The 19185-nt window shown below is 39.9% G+C and overlaps 1 protein-coding gene across 2 annotated transcripts in view; it reads left to right on the plus strand.

Moving 5' to 3' along the window:
* Nucleotides 1-19185, plus strand: part of micu2 (mitochondrial calcium uptake 2) — a 515235-nt gene that overhangs the window by 364990 nt on the left and 131060 nt on the right. For both annotated transcript variants that reach the window (XM_041199666.1, XM_041199667.1), the window contains 2 exons: nucleotides 3986-4061; nucleotides 18227-18274. In XM_041199666.1, the coding sequence (XP_041055600.1) occupies nucleotides 3986-4061; nucleotides 18227-18274 (124 nt within the window). The remainder of the gene's footprint in view (nucleotides 1-3985; nucleotides 4062-18226; nucleotides 18275-19185) is intronic.

Consider the following 19185-nt stretch of genomic DNA (forward strand, 5'->3'; position numbering starts at 1 on the left):
CAGTTAGCCCAACTGCTCTTGCCTTTGTTTTCAAGTGTGAAATACAGCATGTACATTTCAGTAGCCTCTCCTGAGCCCCCTCTATCCCCATGGTAACCAAGCCACACAGACTTCTTGTCAGGCACAAAACATAGCAGATCACATGTCTTTCCATTTCACCTTGAATTAAAGAGACAGTCAAAAATATAATCGTCGTATAAAACCTCGCATTCATAACGCACTCAACCTTCTCTCCTTTAAGAACAACCCCAGCTTCTCCAATCTGTCTATATAGCTGAAGCCCCTGCATCGACATTTCAGCCTGGATCATATACTCAAGTCCAGATATGAAGGTTGAACCCACGACTCTCTGATCCAGAGTACTGTCAACTGAGGCATCTCTGAATAAGGTCCTAATTAACAGCATTTGCAGATTGCCAATTGAAGAATGCCTCATACATGTAACAAGCAATATTTATCTGGAGTGCTATCAAGAAGGTGGTTTCCGCAGTATCACAAACCCGAGGTACTGTTGCAGAATGGCTTTTTACTGGTCCTGAAATCTGATATCATGGTTCCTATATAGGAGACTACCCAATCCTGAACTATACTAATTTGGTGCACTCATATAGAGCGTGGAAAATACAAAATGAAGAAGCAAGTAGATTATCTGCCTTTTGGGATTTTTCATTCTTTAAATCATATGAGTCCTCCACATGTAACAGCCACACTTCCCCATTCTCATGGACCCTCCCATATGATAGCTTTTAGGAGGGAAAGTTAGCCAATTTCAGCTAAGCTTCAAGCCATTTGCTTCTTGGGTTGTATACAGTGGCTTTATTCAGCATGGGAATTGGAAGTCCATCTCTACCTCCCAAAACATTATGAAAGGCTTTTTTTTACACGGAAGCATTGCACATTATTTGTTAGAACTAATTTGCCCATACTTTATACCTATGGTATGTGGACAGCGTGCATCATTCCAAGTTAAGGAAGCCTCTACAAGGTAGATGATATCGACTCCTGACTGCAGGTGGGGAGAGTACTGACAATAAAAGAGTTTCACACTTTCTAGCTTTCTGTCCCTCCTCCAGCCTTTGGATGATATACAGTAACCAGAAACAAGGCAGAACTTAAAAGCAGCTGCACATTTACTTTTTTATGTTTTGGCTGCTGTAGAATCAACCTTGTGATATCAACAGGGTGCTTTCCATGGTATCACGACCTTAGGACACTATTGCTGAATCATTTCTGGAAACAGTACTGCAATAAATGTGCAATATTAGTTTGACAGGTGTCTTAACTAGCTTGTGCCTTGGAGATGTACTTTAATTGGTTGTTCTATTGTCAACATACATGTCAACTGTAAAATATAGTGAATGGGGTGGAGCTCAGTCAATTTAATTTCAACAAATTGACTAGAAGAGAGTTTCCTGGATATTTTTTGCTGAAGTCTCCCCTCATGTGTCCCATACATACCTCCCTCTTTGTAAGAAGCATTACTTTGCATTGAACAAGAGGATTCAAACAAGATGCCACATAAATAGCACAGTACCTGTACTTTACTACTGAATAAACTTGAACATAAAGGAACACTTCATGATTCATCCTTATCTCAGTGAGTAATATGAACCTGTTTGCTGCTGATGCACAATTTGTGGAATCCTGGTTTAGTTTGAAAGAATTTCAACCACCTAAGACCACTTTTGGGGAGGTAGAGCGGGAGGCTGAAAACGACCAAAGAACCTGGCACGGTCAGGTACTTGAAGGTCATGCCAAATTTAGAGCATGTCATTGCAGGCCTTAATAAGTTCAAATTGAGTTGCACAAAATTAGATCTCAGGAAATGACCATTCCATCTTGAATAAAATCAGGCCTTCAGTAATATTTCATTAAATGAATATTTTCATGAAATGAAAAGTGCTAATCGACATGTTAGCAAGCCTTTTACCCCAATTTATCTTTATATAAGCTTGCCATAGAGGAACACAATTGTGCCCATATTGGTCTAAAAGAAATAAACAATTTGGTTTTATATTACATTTTATTGCCCACAAATGTATTTACCATTCTAAATGGTCTAGCAATATCTTTTGCTGTAAGTATGTTAGTTAATTTGCTGTAGGAGATAGACAGTGTGGACTTTGGCACCTTAACCTTATTAGACAATAAAACATGATATAAAACATATAATATGATGGGGTAGAGTTTCTGCTTTTTGAGCTCAAAGTTGGTTAGGTTTCAATTCAAGATTCCAATAAAAATCATTTGCATAATCACAAAGGTAAAATCTTCTACGAACCAGTGCAAGCATAATAGAACATAAACGTTTATTTCTTTATTTCAGTTTGGAAGTATTTGTTGATGTATTTAAGAGTGATAACTTCGGGTAGTTGTATAAATACTGCTGAAAATGGACTTATCACAGAAAATGGACATTTGTAGTAATGTGTCCAGTCTTCCACCTGTGAGTGACCCAATTTTAAGATTACTGAAAATTACCTTTAAAACAAACTATACTGAACCACTTACTACATTTATTGGTGTACACTAGTTGGTTTCTCAAAAAATTGAATATCTTAGACACAAAAAGCTTTTAAAACTTTCTAGTACCTGTGCGTCTAAAAAAAACATAATTTGAAGACCTTCCCCAACTGCCATACTCTGCAAAATCTAGCAACTTCAACCTAGGTGCATGGCCAGTTTTGTAGACCAGGACCTGATTTAGCTGAACTGATTTTGAACCAGCATAAAAGATCTCAGAAACTAGAGTGTGAATGGCTTTAAGTGTAACATATGTTTTAAAGTCCTCCAATCTTAGCACTGATTCGGCCATATCACACTGATGACTGACGTAATAAAGTTGCCACAGGACCAATCACACTAGCTGCCCTTATCCATTGGCAGCAGCAGCGGTCCATTACTGCCCTACTCCTGGAAACTGCCTTTGGGCCCATATTCCTTGGAAACCAACAAGGAACCCCAAGAAAACATGGAAAAAGTGACTGAAAATCCCAACAGCTGGAAAACCAAGTACAGGAGAGCAGGACAACAGGAACTTGTGGCTGTGCTACAAAACAACTTGTATTTATATTGTGCCTTTAAAATAATAAAGCATCCCATGGCACTTCACTAACATTTGACTCCAAGCCACATAAGGCGATATTGGGGCAGATGGCCAAATGCTTGGTCAAAGAGATAGTGTTTAAGAAGCATCTTAAAGGAGGCAATAAAGACAGAGATTTAGGAAAGAAATTCCAGACCTTGGCATCTGAAGGCACTGCCATCAATAGTGGAGCAATTAAAATCGGGGGTGCTCAAGAAGCCAGAATTAGATGAATACAGATATTTTGGAGGGTTGTGGAGCTGAAGGAGATTACAGAGTTAGGGAGGGGCAAGGCCTTGGAGGGGTTTGAAAACAAGGGTAAGCGTTTTAAAACCAAAGTGTTGCTTGACAGGGGACCAGTATAGGTCAATGAGCACTAGAAGTTGAGTGAATAGGGCTTGATGCTAGTAAAGACATAGACAGCAGAGTTTTGGAAGACCTCAAGTTTACAGAGGGTAGAATATGGGAGGCCAGACAGGCGAGCATTGGAATTGTCAAGTCTGGAGGTGACAAAGGCACGGATGTGGGTTTCAGCAGCAGTTGAGCTGAGGTAGGAGCAGAGCCAGGCAATATTAAGGAGGTGGAAATAAGCAGTCTTAGTAACGGCATGGATGTATAGTTGGAAGATCACCTTGAGGTCAAATATGACCCCAAGGTTGTTAACAAGGTTACAGGTAAATAATGTTTTAACCCTTGAGCCACTTCTCCACCCCCTGTCATAACTCCTAGTTAAATGAGAAAAATTCAACATCCCTATCCTCTCCTGCTCAATGAATTCCTTCAGAAGCCGGTAAAATGATCCCAAATAAAAACATAATGAGAAGTATTTAAGAGAACTCTAATAATTATATTTGAGATTTTTTTAAAATTATATTCACTGAATGGTTTTCTTTTCTGTAGGATATTGATGTGTTGGTGGCACAAGCAACAACTGTGAAACAAAGTACAAATCTTTTCAGGGACCTTGGTGATAACGGTATGTTTAAATGTTTTTAAAATGTTCTATCTTTAACCATTCACCCAGAGCTCTGTGCTCAAAGATTTATCATCAAGACAAGCAGGTCTTTTTGTTGACAGCTGCGAATATATGTTTAAAATTGGTTGTGGTTAAATTAACCGCATTTATTACTCTTGTTTTTTGGCCATAGTTGTTGGCGTGTAAGTTGACCTCTGAAGACTCAAAAAATCCCTTCAAAAACAGGGCTCAACTTTTTTTTTTTGAATATGAAAGTGAATTGCCGGTCTGGGTGATTGCCATTTTTGTCATTCACCACACAGGTTCTGCTCTGTATGGGCATCTCTTAAACTCCCGCACATCTTTGCAACACAGCCCATATCACCTGTTTGGTCCCTTGCACCCAGTCATATGGCACCAGTCAGTAAAATATTAATTTGTGGTATGAAAGTTGAGGCTGACTACTAATGCGAATGTAGCATGTTGTGGCTGGAAAAGGGGGTGGGGGGTGTAGGGGAGGGCAGTGGTCAACTTATATGTCAGGTTTTTCAAAAACATGATTTTTGGGGCCGAGAAATTGAGTCACCTTATACGCCAAGCTGACTTAGACAACACAATTTATGGTACTTGTTTTTTGTTAAAATTTTAATTTAACTAACTCAAGGTAAGGGATCCCAATGTATGCACAATTCATTTCACATTTCACAAGCAAAAGGTAACCCAAGTCAAATTAAGCACTTTTGACACACACACATGGTGTAGAATGCCATTGAGATCAGACTGTTTTTCCCAAAGGACAGATCCGATCCACAGGTTGAAGCTTTCACTTACACGGCAATGTGGTATCCAGTCAGCAATTGTCAATCAATTTTTTATTTAAAAGAGTATTTTACTGTTTAATACACTTTCTTTAAGGTTAGTGGCAGCAAGCTAAAGTGGTCACATCATTAACTCTAATGATGTCATAATAAAGGACCTCTTAGGTAAAAGTTATCATAACATAATAGCATTTCACATTCATTTTGAGGGTGAGAAAAAGTGGTCTGAAACTATAATCTTAAAAGTAAATAAAGGCAGTTGCAAGGGTATGAAGACAGATTTGGCTGAAGTGGACTGGGAAAATAGGTTAAAAGGTAAGATGGTAGAGAAGCAGTGGCAGACATTTAAGGAGATATTTCATAACTTTCAACAAAGATATGTTGCATTGAGAAAGAGTCTATGAGAAGGATGCATCATCTGTGCCTAGCTAAAGAAGTTAAGGATGGTATCAAGTTGAAAGAAAAGATGTACAATGCCGCAAAGATTAGTGGTAGCCCAGAAGATTAGGAAAATTTTAGAAACCAACAAAGGATGACTAAAAAAAAGAGAGAAATTAGCATATGAGAGAAAACCAGTAAAAAATATGAAAACAGACAATAAAAGTGACCACAAGTATATAAAAAGGAAAAGAGTAGTGACAGTGACCATTGGTCCTTTAGTGCTTGAGACTGGGGAATTAATAAAGGGAAACAAAGAAATGGCAGAAACTTTGAACAAATATTTGTTTCTGCCTTCACAGTAAAAGGCACAGAAAAAATCCCAAGAACAGTAGAAAATCAAGAAGCAAAAGAGATCATAAGAAAAAGGAGCAGGAATAGGCCATTCGGCCCCTGGAGCCTGCTCTCCATTTCAATAGGATAATGGCTGATCTTATTGTGGAAGGGAGAAACATAAATCAATCATGATCACTAAATAAAAAGTATTGGAAAAGTAATGGCATTAAGGGCTGACAAGTCTGTGGACCTGATAGCCTGCATCCTAGGATCTTAAGTGGTTGGAGAGATAGTGGATACATTGGTTATAATCTTCCAAAATTCCCTAGTTTCTGGAAAGATACCAGCAAATTGGAAAACTGCAAATGTAACATCTCAATTGAAGAAAGGAGGGAGACAGGAAGCAAGAAGCTTTAGGCCAGATAGACTAACATCTGTCATTGGGAAAATACTCAAATCCATTGTTAAGGAGGTAATTGCAGGACATTTAGAAAATCATAATACAATCAGCCAGAGTCATTATGGTTTTGTGAAAGGAAATTCATGTTTAAAAAATTTATTAGCGTTCTTTAAGGATGGTGGTAAAAGTGGTACCAGTAGATGTATGTGTGGATTTCCAAAAAGCATTCGATAAGGTGCTACATAAAAGGTTGCTGCACAAAATAAGAGCTCATGGTGTTGGGGGTGATATATTAGCATGGATAGAGGATTGGTTAAGTAACAGGAAGCAGAGAGTCGGGATAAATGAGCCATTTTCAGGATGGCAAACTGTAACTAGTGGAGTGCCACATGAATCAGTGCTGGGTCTTCAACTATTTACGTTCTGTATTAATGACTTGGATGAAGGGACTGACTGTATTGTAGCCAAATTTTCTGATGAAACAAAGATAGGTAGGAAAACAAGTTGTGAGGAGGATACAAAGAGTGCAAAGGGCTATAGATAGGTTAAATGAGTGGGCAAAAATTTAGCAAATAGAGTATAATGTGGGAAAATGCGTGCTTGCCAATTTGGTAGGAAGAATAAAAAAGCAGAATATTATTTCAATGGAGAGAGACTGCAGAGTACTGTGGTACAGAGGGCGTCCTTGCACATGAATCACCAAATGTTAGCATGCAGGCACAGCAAATAATTAGGAAGGCAAATGGAATGTTGGCCTTTATTGTAAGGGGCATAGAAGTAGCGAAGTCTTGCTGCAACTGCTCAGGGCATTGCTGAGACTGCATCTAGAGTACTGTGTATACAGTCTTGGTATCCTTATTTAAGGGGGGATGTAATTGCATTGGATGCAGTTCAGAGAATATTCATTAGGCTGATTCCTGGGATGAAGGGGTTGATTTAAGAGGAAAAGTTGAGCAGTTTGGTCCTGTACTCGTTGGAACAGTGAGAGGTGATCTTATTGAAACATATAAGATTCTGAGAGGGCTTCTGAGAAGAAAATACAGATACAGAGAGGATATTTCCCCTTGTGGGGTAATCTGAAGTTAAGGGGCACAATCTCAGAATAAGGGGTCTCCCATTTAAGATGGAGTTGAAGAGGAAATTTTTCGCCCAGAGGGTTATTAGTCTTAGGAATATTCTTCCATAGAGAACAGTGGAGACTGGGTCATTGAATATATCCAAGGTTCAATTAGACAGATTTTGGATCTACAAGGGAGTCAAAGATTATTGGGGGGCAGGCAGGAAAGGGGATGTAAGGCCACAGTCAGATCAAGCATGATCTTATTGAATGGCAGAGCAGGCTTGATGGGCCAAATAGCCTACTGCTGCTCATATTTCTTAGAACTTATGATGCCAGTGTTGCATTTTGCTGTTTTTAGAATTTTATCAGGTCTCAAATTATTCTAGTTTATTCCTAGGCCAACTGTCAGCTGGATGTGAAAAGGTACATTACAACAACTGCAGGTCAACCTCTATCAAATGTCTTTACCTTGTATGGAAAGTGCCTACCCTTTGCTGCATTCAAACTTTGCTACAGAACTACTATCACACCACCAAACCTGATTATGTTAAACATAAATAACCACTAACTGATCAAACATAACCCTATTATCTTGTTGTCCCACCTTCCTAACAAACTCCATGGAAGATACTAAGTCAATTGTTCCCTAATCTACAACTGTACACCCATTAAAATGTGATCAAACAGCCATGACTCCTTGGCTATTACTAACTAATTCCCAAACTCACTATCCCACACTTTTCTGCATCCTGCATACTTACTCAGTTACAAAGAAAAATATATTGCACTGTCAACAGAAAACAAACATGTTGCAAATTCTGCAAACCTGCAACAATAAAAAAAATGTTGGAAATACTAGGCGGGTCAATCAGCGTTGTTGGGGAGAACAAACTAATAGTAGAAGAAATAATGAAGGATCTACACCTGAAACATTCACTCATCTGTTCACTTCACAGGTGTTAATTGATCTGCTAAACATCTCCAGCATTTTCTGGTTCTCCTTCACTGTTTTCACTTTAAATTCTGTCAACCACAACCTAAAGAACTCGCTGTCTCCCTCACTTATCTTCCTGCAATGAGTTTTAAGAACCTAGTAGATACATCTTAGCACACAATTCTATGATCTTTTGTATTGAATGGGAATCAGGAGGAAAACTCTGCTAGTTGGAGTCATATCTAATACAAAGGGCCACTCAGCTCCTGACCTCATTACAGCCTTAGTCCAAACATGGGCAAAAGAGCTGAACTCAAGAGGCGAGATGAAAGTGACTGCCCTTGACTTCAAGGCAGCATTTGACCGAAGGAGCCCGAGCAAAACTGGAGTTGATGGGAATCAGGGGGAAAACTTTCCACTGACTGGAAACATACCTACCACAAAGGCAAATGCTTGTGTTTGTTCGAGGTCAATCATCTCAGTTCCAGGACGTCACTGCAGGAGTTTCTCAGGGTAGTGCCCTGGGCCCAACCATCGTCAACTGCTTCATCAGTGACCTTCCTTCCATCATAAGGTCAGAAGTGGGGATGTTCGCTGATGATTGCACAGTGCACAGCACCATTCACGACTCCTCAGATACTGAAGCAGTCCATGTCCAAATGCAGCATAACCTGGACTTGGGGCTGACAAGTGGCAAGTAACATTCACGCCACACAAGTGCCAGGCAATGGCCATCTCCAACAAGAGAGAATCCAGCCATCACCTCCTTGACATTCACTGCCATAACAATCACTGAATCCCCCACTATCAACATCCTGGGGGTTACCATTGACCAGAAACTGAACTGTACTATCCATATAAATACTGTGGCTACCAAGAGCAGGGCAGAACTTGGAATCCTGCAGCAAGTAACTCTATTCCTGACTCCCCAAAGCCTGTCCACCATCTACAAGGCAGGAGTGTGTTGGAATACTCTCCACTTGCCTGGATGAGTGCAGCTCCAACAACGCTCAAGAAGCTCAACACCATCCAGGACAAAGCAACCCGCTTGATTGGCACCCAATCCACAAACATTCACTCCCTCCACCACTGATGCACAGTAGCAGCAATGTGTACCATCTATAAGATGCACTGCAGGAATTCACCAAGGCTCCTTAGAAAGCACCTTCCAAACTCATCTAGAAGGACAAGGGCAGCAGACACATGGGAACACCACCACCTGGAAATTCCTCTCCAAGCCACACACCAGCCCGACTTGGAAATGTATCACTGTTCCTTCACTGCCGCTGAGTCAAAATGCTGGAACTCCCTCCCTAACAGCACTGTGGATCTACCCACACCGCAAGGACTGTAGCGGTTCAAGAAGGAAGCTCACCACCACCTTCCCAAGGGTGCAATTAGGCATGGGCAATAAATGCTGGCCTGGCCAGCGACACCCACAATCTGTAAATAAATAACAAAAAAATTAAAACATCGTGCTAGAAGCAGGCCCTACCCACAAAACTGTCTTTGCCCCTAATCACCATTGGGAGTTTACACTAAATGCACCCATGCCTTCTAGGAGGTTGTAAAATTAAGCTGGTTCCTTTGGGTGCAAAGGTTCTTCAGGTACGAGGCATGTTTTGAATGAATTAATTCTAAATTTACTAAGTAAATGATCACTGTATCCCAATCTAATGAGAAAATAGTCTTAGATATTTTTTGAAAATCACTTGCAGCCATTTAAAATCAGGTTGTTCAAAGTTGGTGGATTGCTACTGTGATTTAAAATGCTTATTTTGTGATCAACTCATTTTCAGCTGTTATATGCAAACTTTACCAAGTTACCACCCTTAAGTATATCAAGTAATAATTTCAAAGCTTGGTTTTAATAGTTAGGTTCCAAAATCTTGCCCCAATGTGCTTTTTAAAGGCAAGTGTTGCATTTTAGCAGAAACTCAGGAGAGAAAAAATACTTTTCAGAAACCTGACCCAATATATTTAAATTGCATTATGTTTTCTGAATTTTCAGACTCTTCCAAATATATAAGTATCAATTCTGTAGTCTTTTTGCACTCAGCAAAGATAAACTTAAAGAGAAGCCACAAGTTCCTCAAAATGCCATTAAGTACTGCACTTAAGATGCAATGCAAATTGTTGAATGGTAAAATGTGCATTATGTGCCATCTTGTGGGTACTTGTGAGTACTGCATATGTGAAATATATACATTTTTATACATAATTTCCACATAAGATTCCTTGCAACCAAGTGCAACTGGTTAGGATCCACTCCACAAAAAAAAATCCTTTAACATTGCTATCTATTATTTTTTGAAATAAAAGCCCACTGAAGTTGTAGTGGACATAATGGGTATTTGTATATTTCTTTCACTAATAAGCACAAAGCAATAATTGCACATGAATTATTCTTTTCCTTGTGCAGATGAGCTGATTGTGTGTCCATGTGACATTGCATAAAGTACAGACCTATGAGTTCATGTTCTTAAATAAGTAATTTCACACATTGGGCTGTCAGTATAACATGCACTCTGCTTTAAATCTTCACAAGGATATTTACTTGTCTTAACCCAACTTTCATGGCTCCAAATAGACTTCAAATTACTTACAGCAGAATTCTGGAATTAATTCTGGATTGTGGAACCTTAAAAGAAAGCTTCCTGGTCTCACTTTTTTCCCAGTCAATAACAGCTTTAACATACTCAAGTTTAAAACTAGTAAAATAGCACAGACAGTATGGATCTGTCGGGTATTACGTTAGTTGATGTTCCTACTCTATTAGAAGTAAAATAAGAAGGACCCAGTAAGCCTGTCAGTGTACCATGTGGTATGGTGCAGAATTATACAGACAGGAATAGTTCCAACTTTGAATCTTGCCTGCGGTGAGGTTGCTGCATTGGCTGGGGAAATAATGCAATTATGTCTCTATTATGAGGCTACAGAGGGAAAATGCAAATATATGGATGTCAGGTGAGGATGAGACCTGGCTTAGTTATGATGCCTATGGGTTAATAGTTCATCAAAGTCAATCTAGACTTATACAAAGTCAGTTGCACAAGGTACCTGAGTGCTAACAGCAGCTATGTAAGTGTGCACAGCACAAGACACTGACTTAAGAGCAGTGGTAAGAGAATGATAATAATGTGATGGATATAATGTTTGCTATTTACTTATTTGGCTTTACTCATTTGGTTAAACTAGGTAAAGGTCATCAGTCAAAATAAATATGTTTCAGACTAGAACGTATATTGTCTTAATTCACATTTCCCCAGTTGACTCCCATTTGTTGTTTATGTTGTCTTAGGTTGTTGATTAACCCAAACCTGCATTATCTTATATTGCAACTGTAGATCAGTGTAGTAATATGATCTTGATGAAGTGGTGCTCCTTCTATTACCATTTAAATATTGACAAGCACAGTCTTTTATTTAATTTCAGTAATATTTGTTTTTTGTTTAATTGAACTTGTATAGTTTATTAAATCATACTTCTGTGTATTGTTGAAGACGGAATTGGTCGTATAAGTTAATAGATTTATCTTGACTAATATTCTGCAGTTAATTGGATTTGATTTAAAATAAGGAATTCTGTACCATATCTTGTTAATTGGCTGAAATAGTTTTTGTGAAAACAGGGTCTTGTATGCCTGTGAACACCATTGGCAAAGAGTTAAAAAGAACAATTAGAATATTTCAGTAGGATATGCAAAGAGAATTACATTCACCTTGTGGAGAGGACATGTTTCTTAAAAAAGCGAGTCCTTTTTGGCACAAGGCCTAGCAGTACTACTGATGCAATCTAGCAGCTTGGCAGCTTTGCATGTTGCCATTCCTCAGGAGAATTACATGCAGACTGTTCTGTGGAATTCAGGGCTGCCTGATTTGGCAAAGAGATGAAGTACTTGGATCCTTCTAAGTAATATCGCAATTCTTATCTTGGATGCTAAATTTTACAGATTAATTCTAAATATTCTAAATTTAAATTGTATTTAGTAAATTGATGCCAGGTAAATTGGCAAGTCCAATAAGCATAAATATATACAAATTGTGATAACATGCATTGAATCATTACTTAGCCTTTGTAATATGAGTTTAACTGTTTAGGTATTGGGTTGTGTAGGAAATTTATTTTAACACTTGTTACTTGGCTAATAACCATTTAATCAAATCTAGTCATTTGTCATATATATATGCACTAACTCAGTTATTGAGCATGCTTTTTTCCAAGCTTTGTACAATGTAACTAATATTTTTAGTGACTATTAAGCAAATAATCTTATCCTATTCTGGACTTACTTAGATCATACTTTTTCAGTTAAGAGGAAGTAAGTATGCACAAACAATAATCCCAGCCAAAAAATCAGTTTAGTTGAAATTATTTTGAATTACAATTAATTCTATATGAGATGTCTTGGAAACATTTCGAGAGCAGGGACTGTGAAACCAAAGGAGGAAAACAAGAAAAAAGATAACCATGAATACCCTCTGTCTCAGGAGGTGATGCAGAAAGCTGGGGGGAGTGCAAAGAATTATCCCAGAGCACTAAAAGTCACTGAGGAAGAGCTAGAATGAGAATTATTACAGAACAGAGATTGCAATCAGTTTCTTGGGATGTGACTTGGTGCTGCAACAACTATGTACACGCAGCAGCACCCATCATGGCCAGTTACAACCAATAATTCTAATATTCAACAAGTCCACGTGATTCATCAACTGCTCTTCTCAACTGTACTTCTGGCATCAACAAGTGAAGGGTATCAGCCTTTTCCCAGTAGTAATTTAGCAGATGTCAAAGGAAGATTATTAAAAACAATGAGGACATTAAACTTGTTTTATTGAAGGAGTGCAAAGCATAGTGTGAGGTCAGAAAAAATATCAATACCATAGTTGAGGGAATCCATCTCAACAGGGCATTTTTTTACTGTGCATTGCCAAAGCTTTCGAGAATAGCACAGTAATTCCTCATTGCAGCTATGTTCCTGAAAAGTGAAACTTTAAGTGAAAGATCTTTAAGCAAATCAGATTTTCCCATTACAACCAGTGTAAAAGCTGCAGTTAGGTTCTGTAGTACCTTTCTCGTTGGAAAAAAACTAAAACATTCTCCCCAGTAAATCGAAATACTTTATTTTGCTAAATTCCTATATTCGTAAATGAAATAACTTTTAAAATAAATGTTAAAATATAAAAGAAATATGCTAACTCTTTTTACTTACCTCCTGTTCGCTGGCCTCTCCTGCTCCCCAACTCCCTCCTGTTCCCGACTCCCTCCTGTTCCCGACTCCCTCCACCCTGATTCCCTCCTGCTCCTCGACTCCCGCCGCCCCAGCTCCCTCCGTCCCTAACTCCCTCCCTTCCCGACTCCCTCCCGATCCCCGACTCCCTCCCGATCCCCGACTCCCTCCCGATCCCCGACTCCCTCCCGATCCCCGACTCCCTCCCGATCCCCGTCTCCCTCCCGATCCCCGTCTCCCTTCCAATCCCCATCTCCCTCCCACACCTCATTTCCCTCCCATACCCCATCTCTCGCCCACACACTGATTCTGTCCTGCTCCCTACTTGCGCTTTCCCGCTCGCTGCTTCCTGTTCCACTCCAGAGTGGTGGCAAGAGGGAGGAAACAAGTGAAGGAGTGAGAGCAGCTGCAAGCAGGAGGGTCAGGGAGGGAAGCAGCGAGCGGGGGAGGGTCAGAGAGGGAAGCAGCAAGCGAGTGAGGGTCAGGGAGGGAAGCATCGAGCGGGAGAGAGTTGTGGATGGAAGCAACGAGTGGGAGAGGGTCAGGAAAGGACGCAGTAATGGGGAGAGAGACAGGGAAGGAAGCAGCAAGCGGGGGAGGGTCAGAGAGGGAAGCAGCAAGCGAGTGAGGGTCAGGGAGGGAAGCATCGAGTGGGAGAGAGTTGTGGATGGCAGCAACGAGTGGGGGAGGGTCAGGAAAGGACGCAGTAATGGGGAGAGAGACAGGGAAGGAAGTTGCGAGTGGGAGAGGGTCGGGGAGGGAAGCTGCGAGTGGGAGAGGGTCGGGGAGGGAAGCTGCGAGTGGGAGAGGGTCGTGGAGGGAAGCTGCGAGTGGGTGAGGGTCGGGGAGGGAAGCAGCAAGTGGGAGAGAGTCAGGAAAGGAAGCAACAAGCAGAAGGGTCAGTGAAGGAAGTGGTGAATGACAGAAAGTCGGAGATGGAAGCAACAAAACATCGGGGAGTGGGATAGAGTCAGGGAGGAAAGCAACGAGCGGAGAGGCCACACAAAAATGGCGCCGATTGGGCCTTGCAAAACTATGCTAAAGAGGAAGTGCCAACGCTAAGTTAATTTGCCAGCCCCCATTATATCCATGGTGCTAAAGTGGAAAAACTCTGAATGAGGCAACTTAAAACTGTCTACAAATGGAGATAATGCTGCTAATCTCTTAAAGGGATTCACCTCACACCAGTTCTTTGCAGCAGAATAACTGACCATAAAGCGACTAGTCAACAATACCTAGATCAAGCTTATCTAACCCACAGCCTTCATATTCAAGCTGATAAACATTTTGCGTTAAAGAAAGAGTTTAGTGCCTGTTCATCTTTGAAGCTGCACCAGATCTAATAATATGCTCACACATCATGTTATACAAGCTAAACATAGTCAGTGAGCTAGAGGACCAACAGACTACTTCGTGCCCTTAAAAATACAATTAACTGAATGGCAAGCAGAATGAAGCAGTGCTGTAAATTAAATGGTAGGCTCCTTCAAGGGAGTATTTGTTGTCATTCAATCAGAGCTGGTTTTAGGTTTGTTCGTATAGAACATGATGTTATAAGGGGTTGCTAGTCAAATCTGTTATTTTGCTGGAAAAGCTGTCCTTTAATCAGGCAGTCCCTCATCCATTATGAAATAAAATGAACCTTCCCATTTTCTGCCACTATAATCCACTGGATGTTCAAACTGTAAATGAAGGAGAAAGAGATAATTCAGCTTTTGAAAATAAAAATTACCTATATATCAATTCTTCATCCCTTACAAGTTGAAAATTCCTAAGGAGTGAAGAGACTGTGGAAGTATTTCAAATGTTACAGCTCTACCATAACTCAGCTGCCATTGCATTCTGAATTGCTTATAATGTAAAATGGGATGATTAAAGCAAACTGCAAGAGTATTGAATGAGAAAAGAAGAGAAGCTGCTGAAAATACACAAAGGGCTGAATTTGAATTCCCAAAAATAGATGGGTTGGGTCATGTCAGACATTAAAGTGCAAGGCGTCGGAAACAGAAACTCAATCCAAGCAGTCATTATCTGAACCCATGCAACCCATACCTGTGATTGAGACCCTCCCAGCCCACCATGGAACCACTGGTCCTTCCAGGTTTTCTGACCTCACAACAACCACCTCGCATGGAGCTCACCTCCAGGTTAAAATCCAGGTCATAATGTTAATGCTTGATACATGGAGCTTTTGTAAGATGAATGTGACCATTTTATATTCATGAATGATGAGCTGCCCCTTTTTGCAAGTTTATAACAAAACTGCTTTCTCTTCTAAGAAATTTGTGTAATAGAAATGAACAGGCAAAATCAAAAATTGACAAACTAGAATGAATGCTGGCCATTTGATGCACCAGTGTATTTTTGGGGTAGGATGCAGTGTATTCCCCTGACTGTTCGTATAAGGCAAGATATCTTCGCTGCATAATGTTTAACAACAATGTAATCCTGACTTTTATTTTTACATTTGCAACATTAACACACAGCACACAAAGATACCCTTTCCCTATGTTGAATGTGATATTATAACATGTTCCAGAAGTAGGGAATAGGCTTCCACACCAAAAGGAAGGGGGAAAAAGTTGCAAAGCAAGTCATCCCATCACAACCTTGCTCTTCAAAGGCTCCATTAAAAGAGGCCCTGATTAAGACAGATTGCATGCCCATGCTCTTAGATCTGAAATGAGGTAAAGGAAAGTATATTTAAAATGGAGGAAGTGTGTTTTGGGAACAAAATTCTAAAACAACTTATACTTTTTATACGTAAAAAAAATGACAGTCTTAAATGAAAAGGCTCCATCACTTCATCTCTTGAGAAAGCTAATTAATATAGTGATTTTGTACCACATTTCAACCCCATTTATTTTATATAAGATCCATCTATGGTGCATGGATGAAGTTCTGGCTGAGAGCGGAATGACTTTTTGATTTTTTTTCCATTCAGCAAAGGCATTTCTGGCTAAAAGTAGGAAACTGGCATACTGCTAGGAGGGTTGTATGTTTCCAAATGTGCAAACATTTGTTGTATCTTGACTAGCAGTTGCAGCTGATTCAGAAGTCCATACTGTTTTATTTGTTCATCTATGCTTGTCCTGCAATTAAATAATTCATCATTAGTCTGCTCTCATATCATAGGTTATTTGCCTGAAAATTTCAGTTAACATCAGTAAGTTCAACATATACTATTTGCTTGGTAATATAGAACTTGAATATTGCTGAAAAGAAGAGACATGTTGCTGACGTTTTTCTTCTTGCGTTCATCAGGACAAACACAAGAATGCCAAATTTCAAATGATCACAGCAATTTATGCCAAAGTAGAAAAGGGCACTAGTTGGTTGGCAAGTCAACTCTGGTTGGCTAAGGTGCTGCCATGAAAAAAGCAATGGCAAAGTATAGGCTCCTCAAGCTCCCGGGTAAATCAAAAAAAAGCACAAGACTTGAACATATTCCATTTTTTGTAGAGAATAGGTCCCTGCACATGAATGTCTGCTGCTTCTAGCAAGTATAAATGAGCCACATTATTAGCTAAACTGATTATCTTAAACTGGTTGTCAGTGTAGCTATTAGTGCAATCAGGCTTGTTCAGCAAGTGCTGTCCTATCATGGAATCACATCCAAGTATAGACGTTTTTGTTTGGCTTTTGCAAGCACCAGCTGGTTGAGTACAACCTATACTCTACCTATTATGAACAACCAGAATGTGTACGCTAGATCCACTAGGCGTGCTTTCAAGGACTCAGCGTCTTCATTGGACTCTGGTTTGTGGTGGGACAGCTGAGAACAGAGCAGTCCAAACTCAGCAAATACATCTTTCCATTGGTTGTGGGATGTAGGAACACCAAAGTTGAAGCCATATGACAGGACAACAAGCTCTTCACTTTCAGAGAGTACACGATCAAGCAAATTCTCTACATGTTTGGTGGTGTCATTAATCGTGTTGCCAAACAATTCCACTTAAGCAAGTTTACAATGAGGTGTGCTTCATGTGGGTTTTGCTTTTGGTGTGGTCATCTATTGAGGCAATATAGCGGCGCAAATGGAACATATTGAAAAACAAAAGAAATTTGTGCACCCTAGACCAAGCGCAGCCCAGGGCATCAAGTAGGTTAGTTATCCTGCAACTAATATGCTCAGTCTCATTCTTTATGAACACTCACTATACTGTGGGACTTTGTCTCACCTTAGTGTTGTCAGTGTGCTTGGAATTGAACGTGGGCACAATCTGATGTACCTCAACTAATTCTGGAAAAACAAAGTATCTAAAGAATGAAGAGCATGTTATGGAAGCCGTTTCACACTGCTGCTGTGCAGTGGTTACGCGAGTGGTATTTTCCACTAATAGAATGCTGTCATCAGTCCAAAAAGATGCTCTTCCTGCCACACAATTGGCTAATGTAATGTATAAGTTTCAGTGCCAATGCGCTGCCAGGTACATAGGCTATACGTCCCAGCAATTGGCTGATCGAACCAAGCAGTGCGTACCTTCAGTTATTTATAATAGGTGGAGTAGATTGTCCTCAACCAGCCCACACTTGTAAAATCCAAAATGAACATCAACTGTTAGATATGATTCCATGATTGGGCAGCACTTGCTTAACAACTAATTTAAGATAATCAGTTGAGCTCGTAACATGACTTATTTATGCTTGCTAGAAGTGACATACCTTCACACGTAGGGACCTGTTCTCTGAAAACAAAAGGAATATGTTCAAGCCTTGCACCTTTTTTGAATTACCTAGGAGCTTGGGGAACCTATAGTTCTTTGCTGCTTTCTCCATGGTAACACCTCAGCCAATCAGAATCGAATTCCAACCAGCTAACACCAGCACCCTTTTCTCCTTTGGTATAAATTGCGATGATGGTTTGAAATTTGGCATTCTTGCAATTGCCCTGAAGACTGAATGACGGAAATCTTCGGCCACATTCGGCACTATACTACTTGCTTAAACTGCTGCTAAACACCATCAAATGGTTATTATTTGACAGCACCAATAAAAAAAAGTAATGAGTTTTCTTTTTTGTTTTCCCATAGGTTTGATATCATACACTGAATATTTATTCCTGCTGGGTATTCTGACAAGTAAGTGGGCTTAAAGGGTGGGGTAACTTTTTGGTGTCATGTGATGATTGATGCTTCTTTGTCATTGCGCCTGTTAAATGTTTTGTTTCTTAAATAAACAGTCTTCATAATAAAACATAAGATGGTAAGATAAAACAACTTTAAAAGATGCAATCTTATTTTTAGATGGTTAAGCTAATTTGAAAATGCGAAATAGATTTTTATGAGACTGCTTTTATTGAGCATAGTTGTTGATTCTCTGCTATTTTGTAGCAGTGGACATTGGACCTATTAAAGCAGCTTTGTTGAAATCTGTAGGAACAAAGACAGAAGATGTTGATAACTCTCAGCAGTTCAGGAAGCATCTGTGGAGGGTTGGTGTTTCAGGTGTGGACCCTTTGTGGAAATTGGACCTGAGGTTCACACATAAAACATTCTCTCCACAGATACTGCCTAAATACTCGCTGGAGTGCTACAAGGCAAAAGCAACCAGGATGTACTCTTGACATATTCGTGAACTACAATAGATATAAAATGTATGTTGGCTTTGGGGGGACTGTTTAACCTCCAAAAACAGGTGGGATTTCAGATGGGAAATTAAAATGTTTAAAAAGTTCAAAATCCGAAGACAAGTTGCCTCAAATCTGGGCACTCCCTGGTTTAAAGGGGGCAGCAGAAGGAGCAACAATGAATCTGCTTTGAGACAGCTGAGACTCAGTTGGAAACATTCTGGCCTAACTCAGAACATTGTGGATTCAAGTCCCACTCAACAGACTTGAGCACAAAAATCTGGGCTAACACTGCAGTGCAGTACTGATGGGGTGCTGCAGTGTTGGAGGTGCCATTTGAGAGGTTAAAACCGAGGCTCCATCTGCTCTCTCTGGTTGATGTAAAAGATCCCATGGTGGTATTTGAAGAAGGCTGGGGCAGTT

This window comes from Carcharodon carcharias, chromosome 11 (genome assembly GCF_017639515.1).
Source record: "Carcharodon carcharias isolate sCarCar2 chromosome 11, sCarCar2.pri, whole genome shotgun sequence".
In the NCBI taxonomy this organism is placed as follows: domain Eukaryota; kingdom Metazoa; phylum Chordata; class Chondrichthyes; order Lamniformes; family Lamnidae; genus Carcharodon; species Carcharodon carcharias.